The sequence below is a fragment of the Sebastes fasciatus genome, chromosome 8 (assembly GCF_043250625.1).
Source record: "Sebastes fasciatus isolate fSebFas1 chromosome 8, fSebFas1.pri, whole genome shotgun sequence".
Lineage (NCBI taxonomy): Eukaryota > Metazoa > Chordata > Actinopteri > Perciformes > Sebastidae > Sebastes > Sebastes fasciatus.
The window spans coordinates 16850108-16862726 of NC_133802.1; the positions used below are offsets into that span (position 1 = coordinate 16850108).

General features: G+C 38.9%; 2 protein-coding genes across 2 annotated transcripts; one reads left to right on the plus strand and one right to left on the minus strand.

Annotated features, from left to right (window-relative positions):
* Window positions 1-495: 495 nt before the first annotated feature.
* fbxw12 (F-box and WD repeat domain containing 12) lies at window positions 496-7193 on the plus strand. Its single transcript, XM_074643872.1, has 10 exons — window positions 496-686; window positions 795-832; window positions 1839-2005; window positions 2156-2280; window positions 3279-3485; window positions 3578-3742; window positions 3904-4114; window positions 4543-4727; window positions 4859-4989; window positions 6812-7193. The coding sequence occupies exons 1-10, from the start codon at window positions 588-590 to the stop codon at window positions 6909-6911; spliced, it is 1428 nt and encodes a 475-aa protein (XP_074499973.1). The 5' UTR covers window positions 496-587; the 3' UTR covers window positions 6912-7193.
* Window positions 7194-7292: 99 nt separating this feature from the next.
* On the minus strand, window positions 7293-11641 carry ptpdc1b (protein tyrosine phosphatase domain containing 1b). The gene is made up of 10 exons (XM_074643874.1): window positions 11383-11641; window positions 10782-10869; window positions 10192-10357; window positions 10010-10090; window positions 9786-9904; window positions 9570-9707; window positions 8456-9468; window positions 7840-8022; window positions 7602-7712; window positions 7293-7518 (listed from the first exon to the last, which is right to left on the minus strand). Exons 2-10 carry the CDS (start codon window positions 10825-10827, stop codon window positions 7384-7386), a joined length of 1992 nt encoding a protein of 663 aa, XP_074499975.1. The 5' UTR covers window positions 10828-10869; window positions 11383-11641; the 3' UTR covers window positions 7293-7383.
* Window positions 11642-12619: the final 978 nt, after the last annotated feature.

The following is a 12619-nucleotide window of genomic DNA, read 5'->3' on the forward strand; positions in this document are numbered from 1 at the left end:
ATTTTACCATTTCTATTATTATTGATATGTTCTGTGATGTTCTGTTTTAGCAGTTACCATATTTGTTTTTACTCTATCTGCTTTTATTGTTTGATATTCTGTTTTAACAGTTACCATATCTTTTACTTTATTTATCTGCTTTTATTTTCTTGTGAAGCACTTTGTAACATCTGTTTTGAGAAGTGCTATATAAATAAATGTATTATTATTATTATTATATAGAAATAGACTGAATGATACTCTCTCTACTCTGGTAACAGGTGGTTTAAATCACACATTTATGATATTTAATACAAACATATGTTTACTTTTGTTGTTTTTAATATTCAAATAAAAAAAAAATCAAGTCAACTTGTCATTTGTATAACGCTTCTGGTGCGCTACCTGTAGTGCGTCTCTTGTCCTGAACCCTTTACAATAGCGACATCTGGTGGCGCACTGGTGACATTGCAGGCTAAAGAGCGACGCGAACCTCGCCCCTTTTGTCCCTGCATTCATTCCGTAGCTTGGATTTTGTCGCTTTGACGACCTGTAAGGAAATAGATAGTTAGTTAGTGGTGAAGGGGGGCAAGATTATTGATGTCAGCATGGATATCGATCACCCACACTTGATCAGTGATTGCCTTATTCATATTTTTACATTCCTGAATGAGGGAGATTTAATCAGCTCCTCCAGTGTGTGTAAGGTAAGGAGTGTCCAGTGTGCGGAAGTAGCTATAATGTGCAATAATAGAGAGCCTGTTATGGTTCCAAAAAGTAACTTTTGTCTGATTACAATGATATATTATTTCTAGGACTGGAATGAAGCTGCAGGGACTCCTTGGCTATGGAGGTGAGTTTTGTATATACTTTTATCTTTATCTCAAGAAATTAAAGTGGGTGTAGAATGTATATTTTTTATTATAATATACCATAATAACCTTTCAGCATATTGTAATTCAAGTGTTATGAGAGATATTAGACTTTGGCCAACCACAGGTCATTTCAGAGATATTGATATTGCAATATATTTCTATTAATTGTTTTTTATTTGTTTGTTTGTTTGTTTTATTGAAACAACAAACATTCATTACTTCTTTATTGTTTTCTTCCATTATATCTATATATTGTATTTTGCTTAATGAATTGTATATATGTATATATATATGTTTTTGTTTTTATTTTGTACTTTTTTTATTTTTATTTATTATTGAATTGATGCTTTGGCAATATTGTTCAACTGACAGTCATGCCAATAAATGAATTGAATTGAATTGAATTGAAATGAGAGAGAGAGAGAGAGAGAGAGAGAGAGAGAGAGAGAGAGAGAGAGAGAGAGAGAGAGAGAGAGAGAGAGAGAGTTCCTATTGAGCGTTCCTATTGGCTCTACTCCAGTTGGTGGGCGGTGCTTGGTATTTCTTCAACTGATCTCAGCATGGCTGCCGGGTCACAAACTTTCTCATTTTACAGCTAAACAGTACACTAAAATATATTTCTGAAAAAATGTTATGCCAGAAATTGGCGTTACAGTAACAGAATATTGAATCATATTTGATCAGCGCTGCCTAGTTTGACCGTTGGATCAGAGTTATCAATTAGTGATTGACAGCTGCTCAGAGACGGCTGGCTCCAGCTCGGCTCTGATTGGTGGTTTTCCTCTGGTCTGTGAAATCCTGCTGATGCCATTATGAGCACTTTATGACACAAAAATATAAAAATAATTTTTTTTTTACATCATATTTGCTCCATTTCTACCCACTGCTGATTAAAAAATTTTTATGTTTATGTTTATGATGCACCTGTGAATAATATTTCAAAACAACAACAACAACAAAACATTTCTCATTCTGTCCCCTCAGGAAGATGTGTCTGCAGCGCTGGAGTTTTTGTAACCTCGCTGTCCTGGGGGGTGAACGCGTGAATCACTCATGGAAGAGATACTTCCTGAGACGTTGCCACTTAGAGATGAAGATGAAGGAAGGCAGGTCAGGAGGTTACACCTGCAAAAGCCTCAGAGGACACACAGGTATGCTCTCTCTCTCTCTCTCTCTCTCTCTCTCTCTCTCTCTCTCTCTCTCTCTCTCTTTCTCTCTCTCTCTCTCTCTGGGATCTCCCTTGCATGCCTTCATGAAGTCTCTCATCTCATGTTTACATCTGACATGCTGTCCATCATCAGGCAGGGTGGTAGGGTTGGTGTACCTGCAGGGGAATTCAGCTCAGCATCCTGACATCTGGAACAGCAGTGCCACAGTGTGCAGCGCCTCCACTGATGGGACAGTACGAGCCTGGGACATCCTAAATGTCAGTACCAACACCTTCAGTATATCATCCTGCATTCTCAGTATAATCATGTTTAAAGTATTGAAGATATACAGTATTTACTTAATCCGAATGTATGTACAGTATATAGGTTTAGCTTTAATCTGAACAGTATTTAAAGATAAAGCCTCAGAAAACATGTAAAACTCAACATTAAGTGTCACATGCTTTGAGTCCTTATCAGGCCATATCTAAAACATACATTCACACAATACATTTCCATGTAGTGTGTTTTCTTAAAACTGAGATGCCACAGAGGTGAAAGTGACATGGTTTCAGTGGTGGAAGAAGTACTCAGATATCTTTCTTAAGTAAAAGTAGTAATACCACAGTGTAGAAAGTCCAGCATTCAAAATCTTACTTGAGTAAAAGTACAAAAGTATTTGCATCAAAATATACTCAAAGCACCGAAAGTAAAAGTGCTCTTCATTCAGAATGGCCCGTTTTAGAAAAATATACAGTATGTTATATTATTAGATTAGAATTATTGATGTAATAATGTGTTCATCACTTTAATGTTGCAGCTGCAATGGGGGAGGGGGGGGGGGGGGGGGGGGCATTTTAATTACTTTATATACTGCAGGGTAGCTTAATCTATAATAACAAATCATAATTTATTAGTTGATTTATATTTTATTTTAATAATCTAAATCTGCAAAGTATCTAAATCTTTAGGATAAATGTAGTGAGTACAATATTTGCCTCTGAGATGTAATGGAGTAGAAGAATAAAGTGGCATAAAATGTACAGTACTTGAGTAAATGTACTTGGTTACATTCCACCACTGCATTGTTTGAATGTGGGCTTCGCACTGCTTTGTTAGGTCTTTTATCTACACTAAGCTATAAGTGAAATGTACTGCAGTCGTGTGCCACTGCAAGCCTGCAAAACGCAGGTTTTATTCCACCTAAACACTACTGAAACTGAATAAATGCCCTCACTGAGGCATTAACCTCATATTGCACCTTTCTTTCTCTCAGGGTGAACTCCTGTGGTGCAGTCCTGTGCAGGGTCCTTTGACCGGGATTGTAAGTGATGAACAGCATCAAGTCGTGATCACGGCAGACTCCACAGGTCTCATCAAGACCTGGCAGAGTCAGACTGGCCAGGAGCTGGCCTCCTTTTCTTCTGCATCTCCACACTGTGCATTACTACAGTACAATATCAACAACAACTGGTTTCTGACTGTAAGTAACTTCAGAATTTCTGGGTTTGTAAATCTGAAAAGTATCTTACTTCTAGTAAAGCAACTTGTGCTTCTCATTATATTCTCTGCCAGGTTGGAACCAGTCAGGGATCTGTGTGCACACTAGCTGATTCAGCTCTGACTAAAACGTCCAGCATAATGGTGTGTGACTCCTTTAAAGTCAACACACTCCTATTTTCACCGGACAAGAAATGGATCACTGCTGGAACCAAGGACAGTGATGATTTAAGTCCAAAGGTATTTCTTGTTGTCTTTGACAGCCTGACTTCCTTGTGTGTTTTCTTTTACCACATTACCTCACTGCAAATGACGCAGTGGGAAAATAGGTGTTCATGGTTAAGAACAATGAAACATTACGTACACGATTGGCAGATTTTGGTTGTTTGGTTTGTTGGCAGGTGATTTACACGGAGAGTTTGACCTCACCGTCTGAGGACGAAGATCCTTTGTGCCAGTCGGTGCCAGTCTCTGGGTGCCAGGCTGCTGTCTTCATACCCACCCAGCCTGCCAGACTGGCCATCATCCACCGCAGCGAGCGTCCAAACAACAAAGCCCTCACTGTCTTCGATGTCAGCATTAAAAAGACTAAGTACAAGTCAGATATCCAGGGTGAGGACTGAGAAATGTGCAGATTGACTTTGATATGCTTTAAATGTGCAACTGAACATTTTATTAGCCATTAGAAAATAGCAGTCATTTGGTGAATCATTGTAGGAAAATCCACTATTGACTGCAGATGTTGTGAAGCTGCTAGTACAGATACTGCTACATTGGATCGTTGTGTATGCTTCAAGATATTTCTAACACATCTAAAGTTATTAGATGTTATTAATGTCATTCTGGGGAGTGTAGTTGAATACAAATTTAAATAAATATAAGATAAATAGGTTGAATGAAAGTGGGTACCCAAAAAAGGTCATGACAATTTAATATCTCACAATTAATCCTGAAATCTACAATTTAGAGGTTTAAAAATGGATTTTTTTCCTAAATATTGTTGTTGGTTTGTGCTGGTATGATTTTGAATCTCATCTTAGTCCAGCAGGTGGAGTCCTTCCCCTTGACACTGAACAGCAGGTCTTCCTCAAACATCCTTCTAGAGGCCAAAGACAGCAACTGCTTAGTGTTGGCAGCCGGTCAGGAGCTATGGGTCTACTCTCTGAAAGGAGTCCTGCTGGCTAGCTTTAAAGATCATACTATGCCTATCTCTTCTATATCTGTGGTAGGTTGTTTTCTTATTTGGAATCCAAAGAAATATCCCATCACCCGTTGAAATTATTTGTTTTATACAGCACAGCATGCCATCTGTGTGATAAAAGCCAAGTATAAGTGTCTTCACATTTACATTTACAGGATAGCTTTCGTGTAGTGACAGCATCTCAGGACCTCTCCTTACGAGTGTTGACATGGAGGAATGACAGAGACCGTGGGTTGACCCTGGAGAGCCAATACCACTTACTGGGAGGCTCTCACACAATGTCCAGGTACTGTATGATGCTGTATGCTTTAGTACTGGGGCCAGCTGCATTAAAGTAGACCTAGTCTTTGTCTTAAATATAACTTAATTCAGACTTGCTATGCGTACATTTACCTGTTGCATAAAGCTTCCCACTAATGTAAGACTGACTTCTGTCGCGCAATGCATTATGGGTGAAATAAGACACTTCACATAAGAGAAAAATGGCGAATGCAACAGCGACACCACACGATGGGAGAAAATAACAGAAAAGTTAAACAGCATAAATCCAACCGTCGTTAGAACCGTTAAAGATGTTCAGAAACAATTCAAGAATAAGGCACTAGAATGCAAAGAAGTTATGGATAAAATAATGATAATAATAATGACATAATTAGCTAAATTTTAGTGGGTAAACAGTTGAAATAGTGAGCTAAAAGTTAGCTAAACTTAATGGCTAAACAGTTGTAAAAGTTGGCTAAAAGTAACGTTAATGGGTCAACAGTTGAAATAGTTAGCTAAAAGTAACGTTAATGGGTCAACAGTTGAAATAGTTAGCTAAAAGTAACGTTAATGGGTAAACAGTTGAAATAGTGAGCTAAAAGTAACGTTAATGGGTAAACAGTTGAAATAGTTAAAAGTAACGTTAATGGGTAAACAGTTGAAATAGTTAGCTAAAAGTAACATTGAGTAAACAGTTGAAATAGTTAGCTAAAAGTAACGTTAATGGGTAAACAGTTGAAATAGTGAGCTAAAAGTACCGTTAATGGGTCAACGGTTGAAATAGTTAGTTAAAAGTAACGTTAATGGGTAAACAGTTGAAATAGTTAGCTAAAAGTAACATTGAGTAAACAGTTGAAATAGTTAGCTAAAAGTAACGTTAATGGGTCAACAGTTGAAATAGTTAGCTAAAAGTACCGTTAATGGGTCAACAGTTGAAATAGTTAGCTAAAAGTAACATTAATGGGTAAACAGTTGTAAAAGTTAGCTAAAAGTAACGTTAATGGGTAAACAGTTGAAATAGTTAGCTAAAAGTAACATTAATGGGTAAACAGTTGTAAAAGTTAGCTAAAAGTAACGTTAATGGGTCAACAGTTGAAATAGTTAGCTAAAAGCTCATTAATGGGTAAACAGTTGGTAAAAATTAGCTAAAAGTAACGTTAATGGGTCAACAGTTGAAATAGTTAGCTAAAAGTAACGTTAATGGGTCAACAGTTGAAATAGTTAGCTAAAAGTAACATTGAGTAAACAGTTGAAATACTTAGCTAAAAGTAACGTTAATGGGTCAACAGTTGAAATAGTTAGCTAAAAATTAGCTAAACGTAATGGGTAAACAGTTGAAACAGTTAGCTAAATGTAATTGGTTAACAGTTGATATATTTAATGTTAGCTAAAAGTTAACTTCAGCTAAAAGTAATGGGTAAACAGTTGAAATAGTTACATAATAGTAATGGGTAAACAGTTGAAATAGTTAGCTAATAGTAATTGATAAACAGATGACACAGCTAGCTAACTGACCTTCTAACTTCTTCTAATTGATGCCATGGCAGCAAAGCTCTCACCTCAGGCTTATCATTAGCCAGGGGGAGAGGTGGCTAACTATTCTACCTCAAATTAAGTCAGTCTTAATATTAATGCAACAGACAGACTTAATTAGACTAGTGTAACCTGACATCTTGAGACCAGTCTAAGGCCATGACTAGTTTATCCGACTGGCCCCTGTTCTGCTGTATCAGCAACAGCCAAGTTAATGCAACAGCCCAAATACTGGTATTTTCTCTGTATCTTCATGTTGCCTTGTCAGTCATTTCCTAATCTTGTTACTTTATGCTTTGTGCCCTGTTTCCTAGAGGGTTCACTCATGTCACCTGTGACTACTCCAGCATCGTGGCCTCAGCAGAAGGGAAGGATGGGAAAGACGTCTTAAAAGCGTATTCTTTCACCTCCTGAGCGGCGCTGCTCCACAAAAAGGTGCCTACAAGCAATTTGCACAAACCACTGGAAGGAGGAACATTTGCTTTTATTATGAACTGTACATCATACTATATGCAGACATGAGGATGTTCTTTGACAAGTCTATTGTTTACAGAAAACTGAATGTAACACTAACACTGTTGAACATGACCAGACTTAAGGCATAATGTTTGCAAAATATATTTCGGTTCACCTGTTCTTCAATATGTTTTCTCCACTCTCTACTGAGGTAAGAAAATAAATATAAATAAATATAAATACTAAGGCGTGTTAGTTATGTATTAATGACATTAATCTACATACCATAAATGTTTATATTTAGCCCAAATTGACAAAATCTTGAAAACATTATTACATATTAAATAACTTTGTCACAAGGCACAAAAGCATCCTTTCCTCTCTCATGCCTCGACATGGAGGTACAGGCAGTATACATGACTGGTAATACCTATGTTTGAGGGCAGGAAGATGATGGCGTCTCATCTGCTTCGATGGCCATATATCTCATGTCCTCAAGTACACACCGTAGGGCTGTAGTCATGGACTCGTACACTTTGCTTCTATCCTCTGAGTTATTTTCCATCTGTTCAAAAGCAAACAAGTTGTTGAAACAAAACCAATGACAAGGAAATAATTCCAAATAATTGGGTGTATTGATTGTCTTACCCAGGTGAAAGCCCTAATTGTACGATCCAGAAACGCATTTTCAACCTCTTCTGGTATCGCCAGCATGTGAGCCATACAATCTAGTATGCACGTTAATGTTTGTTTAGGGGCCTGGAAGAGATTAAGATGAGGGTTAAACATAAAAATAAAAAATATGTGTAAATTTGGGAGCTTCATGGCAATTCATTGTAGTATATCTGTTGTTTCAAATGTGAATCAGCACAGAGTACACACTGACCTGGTCAAGTGTGTTGAGGACAGTTTGAGCGTCACTGTTGTAGGGGTTCAGGGCTTTGGCTTCCTCGATGGAGATGACCGGCTCTTTGAGCTGCTCCAGCCATGCCCACATGAGCCCAGTGAGGATGAAGGGATCGCGCTCCATACACAGCCTTTCCCAGCCACCGCCTTGGTTCAGTTCTGCCTGCACACATTTGGGGCAATTGTTTTAGACCCTGTCTGTCTGTGGGTGACTGAGGTCACAGCAGCTACATGTAGAATTTGCATATCATTATAGCATCTTTTAAATTATTCTAGACATGGGGAGGTATTTTCACTGTATGGATCAATTTGTGTGGGTTGTTACTTTTAATTAGGGAAGGTCACTTTATTGTTTATTCATTCAGAGAAAAAAATCAAATTTCCAATTTCATGTCTGCTCATTTTGGACAAGTGTGCTTGCAACAATGCAATGCAATAATTGTGGTGGCTGTGAATTGTAGTCTGTTTTGACATAACTAGCATTTTACCAAAACTTCAGTCTTTGTGATGGACAAATTCAGGTATTTACATCATTTTTTGATGCATTTCAACATGCATGCCCTCCATATCTACAATCATTTGTATGGGTCAGTTACCTGCCAGGCCAAGACTTTGCTCTTGTGCTCATCTTCCCCAACAAGAAAAAGGTCCACTGCCAGGGACTGAGCCACTAGCAACCTCCTGGCTTCCAGGGACAGCTCTGTCTGCAGGGTGATGAAGGGCACCTCTGAGTGCTCCTCATCTATATTTTGAGGCTTCATCACATTCTTTACTGACTCTTCCCGCTGCTCTGTCTTCCACCTTGACAACATGCTGCCGTATTCGGAAGAGTCACTGTTTCCCACAGACTCACTACGTTGGAATGTTCTCCGCATCACTTTCCTCATCAGAATGGATCCACCTTTTTGGTTTTCTACATCCTTGATCTGCCAGAGTGAGCCTGTCGGGCTGCGTGGAACAGCAGACTTGTTGCAATTCCAGCCTTGATGCTGGGTTGCATGGCGAGTGTCCTCGGATGGGGACACGTCAACATTACTCTGTGACATGGAGCCCAGAGGTTGTGTGAGGAGGTTGAGCTGTGAGCCCAGTCGCCTCAAGTCGGACTCACTGTAGCTCAGACTTTTGCGATGGTAGAAGATGGCTGGCTCGTGGAAATGTCTGGGTAATGTGGGCACCCCTGGCAAGCGGGGCTCCTTTGTAAATAACTCAGGGCCCATCTTCTCAATGACGCTGAGAGTCATCTCTATGTCGTGAATATCGGGAGCCTCCAGAATGTCTTCCTCAATCACTTGTCGATTCTCTGCTATGTCAAACAGCAGCCGAGACACTAGCTGGACGATCTTTGGTAGGTACATCAGCTCCTTCCGCTCATAGCCATGCAGTATGTGTCTCTGGCGGTTCAGGTACTGGGACAGGGTGACTCGGTTGAATCGAGGCTCAGCGCAGGAAAACACACTCCTCAAAGGGGCGAGGAACTGGACAAAATCTCTCACACAACGCAGCTGACCTCGGGTCTGGATGGAATTGGGGCGTTTAGCACGTACATATAGAATAGCCTGGTTAGCAGTCATCCTGGTAGCAAAGGCCAAGAAACATGCTAAAAGCACACCTGCAGGGTAGAAATGGGAAAGCATTCGTCGTATGTCACATTGTACAGATGAAAGATCAGACTGTCCCGAACACTTCACGCAACATTCCTCACAAATCTACCTGTTCTGCCGAGACCAGCGTGACAGTGAACCGCTATCTTTCCCTCCTGCAGAGCGAAGGCCATGACCTTCACCATGTCCAGCACAGTGGTGAGGTTTGCCACTCCGTAGTCACTCCAGCCAAAATTGTAGTAATAAACTGAAATGGTAAAGCTTTTTCAGTAAAAACCTGAGCATTAATACAGATATATTAAGAATGATTGCATAAAGCATTTACTGTTGTTTTCCATGAAGACCTCTGGGCGGTATGAGAAGCCACTCTCTGGCTCCAGAGGGTTTCCGCAGCTGGCGTGTTCACCAGGTATCTGTAGGTTGATCACTGTTTTAATACCATTCCTTGACACAGACACACACGCACAAACAGGAGACATGAAGAATTCATTATTCTCATCTCCTCAGGTGCTGCGTGTTTGTGGTCCTTGAAACAAAAGTTGTCTATACCTTTTGAATTGATCAATGATGTTATACTTGTCAATGATTTCTGTTGAGGGTCGGGACATAGCGAGGAGATGATCAGAAACCCTAAAACAATAGAAAAAACAAAGTTAGAGGGGTATATACTGTAGATACTTATAGATATATATGGATTTTGTTGTACAATCACAACTAAAGTAGATGTGTACCAGGATGAGTAGAGGCCTTTTATAGCCTGTAGGTTATCACTCCAGTAATTTGGGTTGTCATACTTGCAGGCTTGACCTCCACATCCGATTGAGCATTGCATATGTCCAGGAATGACGTAACGTATAGCTTCTCCTACTATTGTGTACCTCGCCCTGGGGGCTCTGACTGGATTTATTATTATAGGGGGAGAGAAAAAAGGAAAAATAGGATATTACACACACTTTTAATCTAAAATTGTGAGCAAAATTGACTCTCAAAATATTACTGGAAGCTATTAGATGAGTGGTTTCTCAGCGGAGTAAACACATAAAATCATATGAGAAGTTTTTATATCCTTAGCAACCAGTGCAGCATTGAGACTCCACCAAATGTAGGTCGTTCTGTAACACCTAAATGATTAAGATCACCAGTGCTCCCTTACAGAGGTGTGTAATCCTTAGCTGGCATTGCAAATCTGTCATCAGGGCATTACAATAAAAATAGCCACTCTTCTGGCACATGTGAAATGCATTTTTAATGTAGCATTTTGGTGAAATAAAATTGACCTTTAGATACATTTAATGGATGACCAACTACCATCCTTACTTACTGTATTCCATCAGAGCTCCAGCGCTTGTCTTTGCATGGATAGCCATATGAACAGTCACATAGGCTCACATCCACAGTCATAGCAGAGCCTGGACACACATAAATCTACTTTGTTACACTAAATGATACACTTCATCATATGCATTCTGTAAACAAGTTGTGCTTTAGAGCCTTACCTTAAGCCTGAAATACTGTCCTATGCAGTTTCCTAACAGAGTCTGGAAAAGGCATCTCATTCATAACCAGAGCTCTGGATTTTATTATTTTTGGACTGAAAAAGCTTCAGTGATCAATATGTTTTTATACATGACACGACAAATTAGAGAGAATCACTTACAAATACACATTTTTCTGAATGATGAACATCATAAATCATATTCAGTCAAATGTAAAGCTGACATAATCTGTTTTAAAGGATTGGCAAGCTGCTATTATTAGTTTTTAGTTTGACCTCAGTAGCTCATCACAGTACAACATTCATTATCACTCTTCAAGACCAGTGTGCACAATAATCAACTTTGAATTAGCTTACAAGGAAACACCAATGTAATAATACATATAAAATAGAATAAAATACATTTAATTTGAAAAAATATATTTACCTGATGTAAGTGAGACGAGATGCTTGTAACCACCATCTACGAACATAAATGGTTCACATCTCTGACGTTGTCTTTCCCTCTCCAGCTCTGTGGAAAAGTCAATCCCGTGGCCTCACTTGATTTGATTCGTCTCAGATTATCCCTGTGTCGCCGGGAGGGGCAACTCAAGAAACCCACAGGATCCTTTGCACTCCTTTCTGGAAAGCCATCTATGTCACCAGGATGACTGATCAAGCATGTAAATAAATTAACCTCAAGAATGTGTTGAAAAGCAGCAGAGATGGTGTCCTTCGTAATTATCCCCATGAACAGGTCTGCAGCTCTGGGGGGGGTGTACGGCTATTCCTGACTCCTCCTGGATTAGACTACTAATCTTATTAGTGTACAGGTATAAAATAGTGCACCAACTCCTCAACAAAAACTCATACTATAGCCACATCACTGCTACACTAATGACACATATTGTCATTAGTTAAGACATGTCCAACTGTTCACCTGAGCAGATTCTCAATATTCCTAATATGAATTTGATCAATGACATGCCTGTCTATTGTTATGAATAAATACAAGTAGATTTGCGATTTTTATCATGAGAGAGTTCGGAGCATTTCTGAAATGAACACACTTAAACTCTCCTACCCCAATTCTACAAATAGCAAGTAGATAAAATCTGATTGGCTTACCTTGCACCTCGCTAAAGCTGGTTAGGTTTAGGTTAGTGGGGAGAGATCAGATGTAAATCATTTGGAGAGACTTCAAAGCCAATAATCCCAATGCAATCCTAAAATGCTGCGGTCCACATTATAGTAGAAACTGATAGAAACCCTTCATGGATTTATCTCTATCTATACCAAAAATTCAAAATATGCTGATTGTGTGAGCAGAACAATCCATTCCTATTCCTTTTTCAATACATATTTTCTCATATCAGAGATTTAAGTTTGTATCAATGCCGCCTAAAGTTGTGGATTCTTCATGTTTATCCTTACTCGTACTATTTTTTTTTTTTTTATAATTCATGCCAACTGAGTACCATCATAGTATGAATAGTCACTACTGTTTGTATATACATGTATACATACTGTATATTTTCACTAAATCATATATCATAAATCCTATTATCTAATTTGAACTGGTCAAATGTTTTATTTAAATTATGCATTTTACAACTTGAGATATACATATTTACACTCACATCTCTGAAGGTCTTTGATTGGTCTGTACGGATCCAGAAAAT

What these genes read in the sequence shown, in the direction of transcription:
- ptpdc1b (XM_074643874.1), bottom strand. Translation starts at nt 10,827, where the DNA reads ATGGCTATCCATGCAAAGACAAGCGCTGGAGCTCTGATGGAATACA. An exon ending in GCAAAGTCTTGGCCTGGCAG is followed by an intron (nt 8,023 to 8,455) that starts GTAACTGACCCA and finishes AAATGTGTGCAG; the next exon opens with GCAGAACTGAACCAAGGCGG. An exon ending in TCCTCAACACACTTGACCAG is followed by an intron (nt 7,713 to 7,839) that starts GTCAGTGTGTAC and finishes AATCTCTTCCAG; the next exon opens with GCCCCTAAACAAACATTAAC.
- fbxw12 (XM_074643872.1), top strand. Translation starts at nt 588, where the DNA reads ATGGATATCGATCACCCACACTTGATCAGTGATTGCCTTATTCATATT. An exon ending in AAGCCTCAGAGGACACACAG is followed by an intron (nt 2,006 to 2,155) that starts GTATGCTCTCTC and finishes GTCCATCATCAG; the next exon opens with GCAGGGTGGTAGGGTTGGTG. An exon ending in CTATCTCTTCTATATCTGTG is followed by an intron (nt 4,728 to 4,858) that starts GTAGGTTGTTTT and finishes TTACATTTACAG; the next exon opens with GATAGCTTTCGTGTAGTGAC.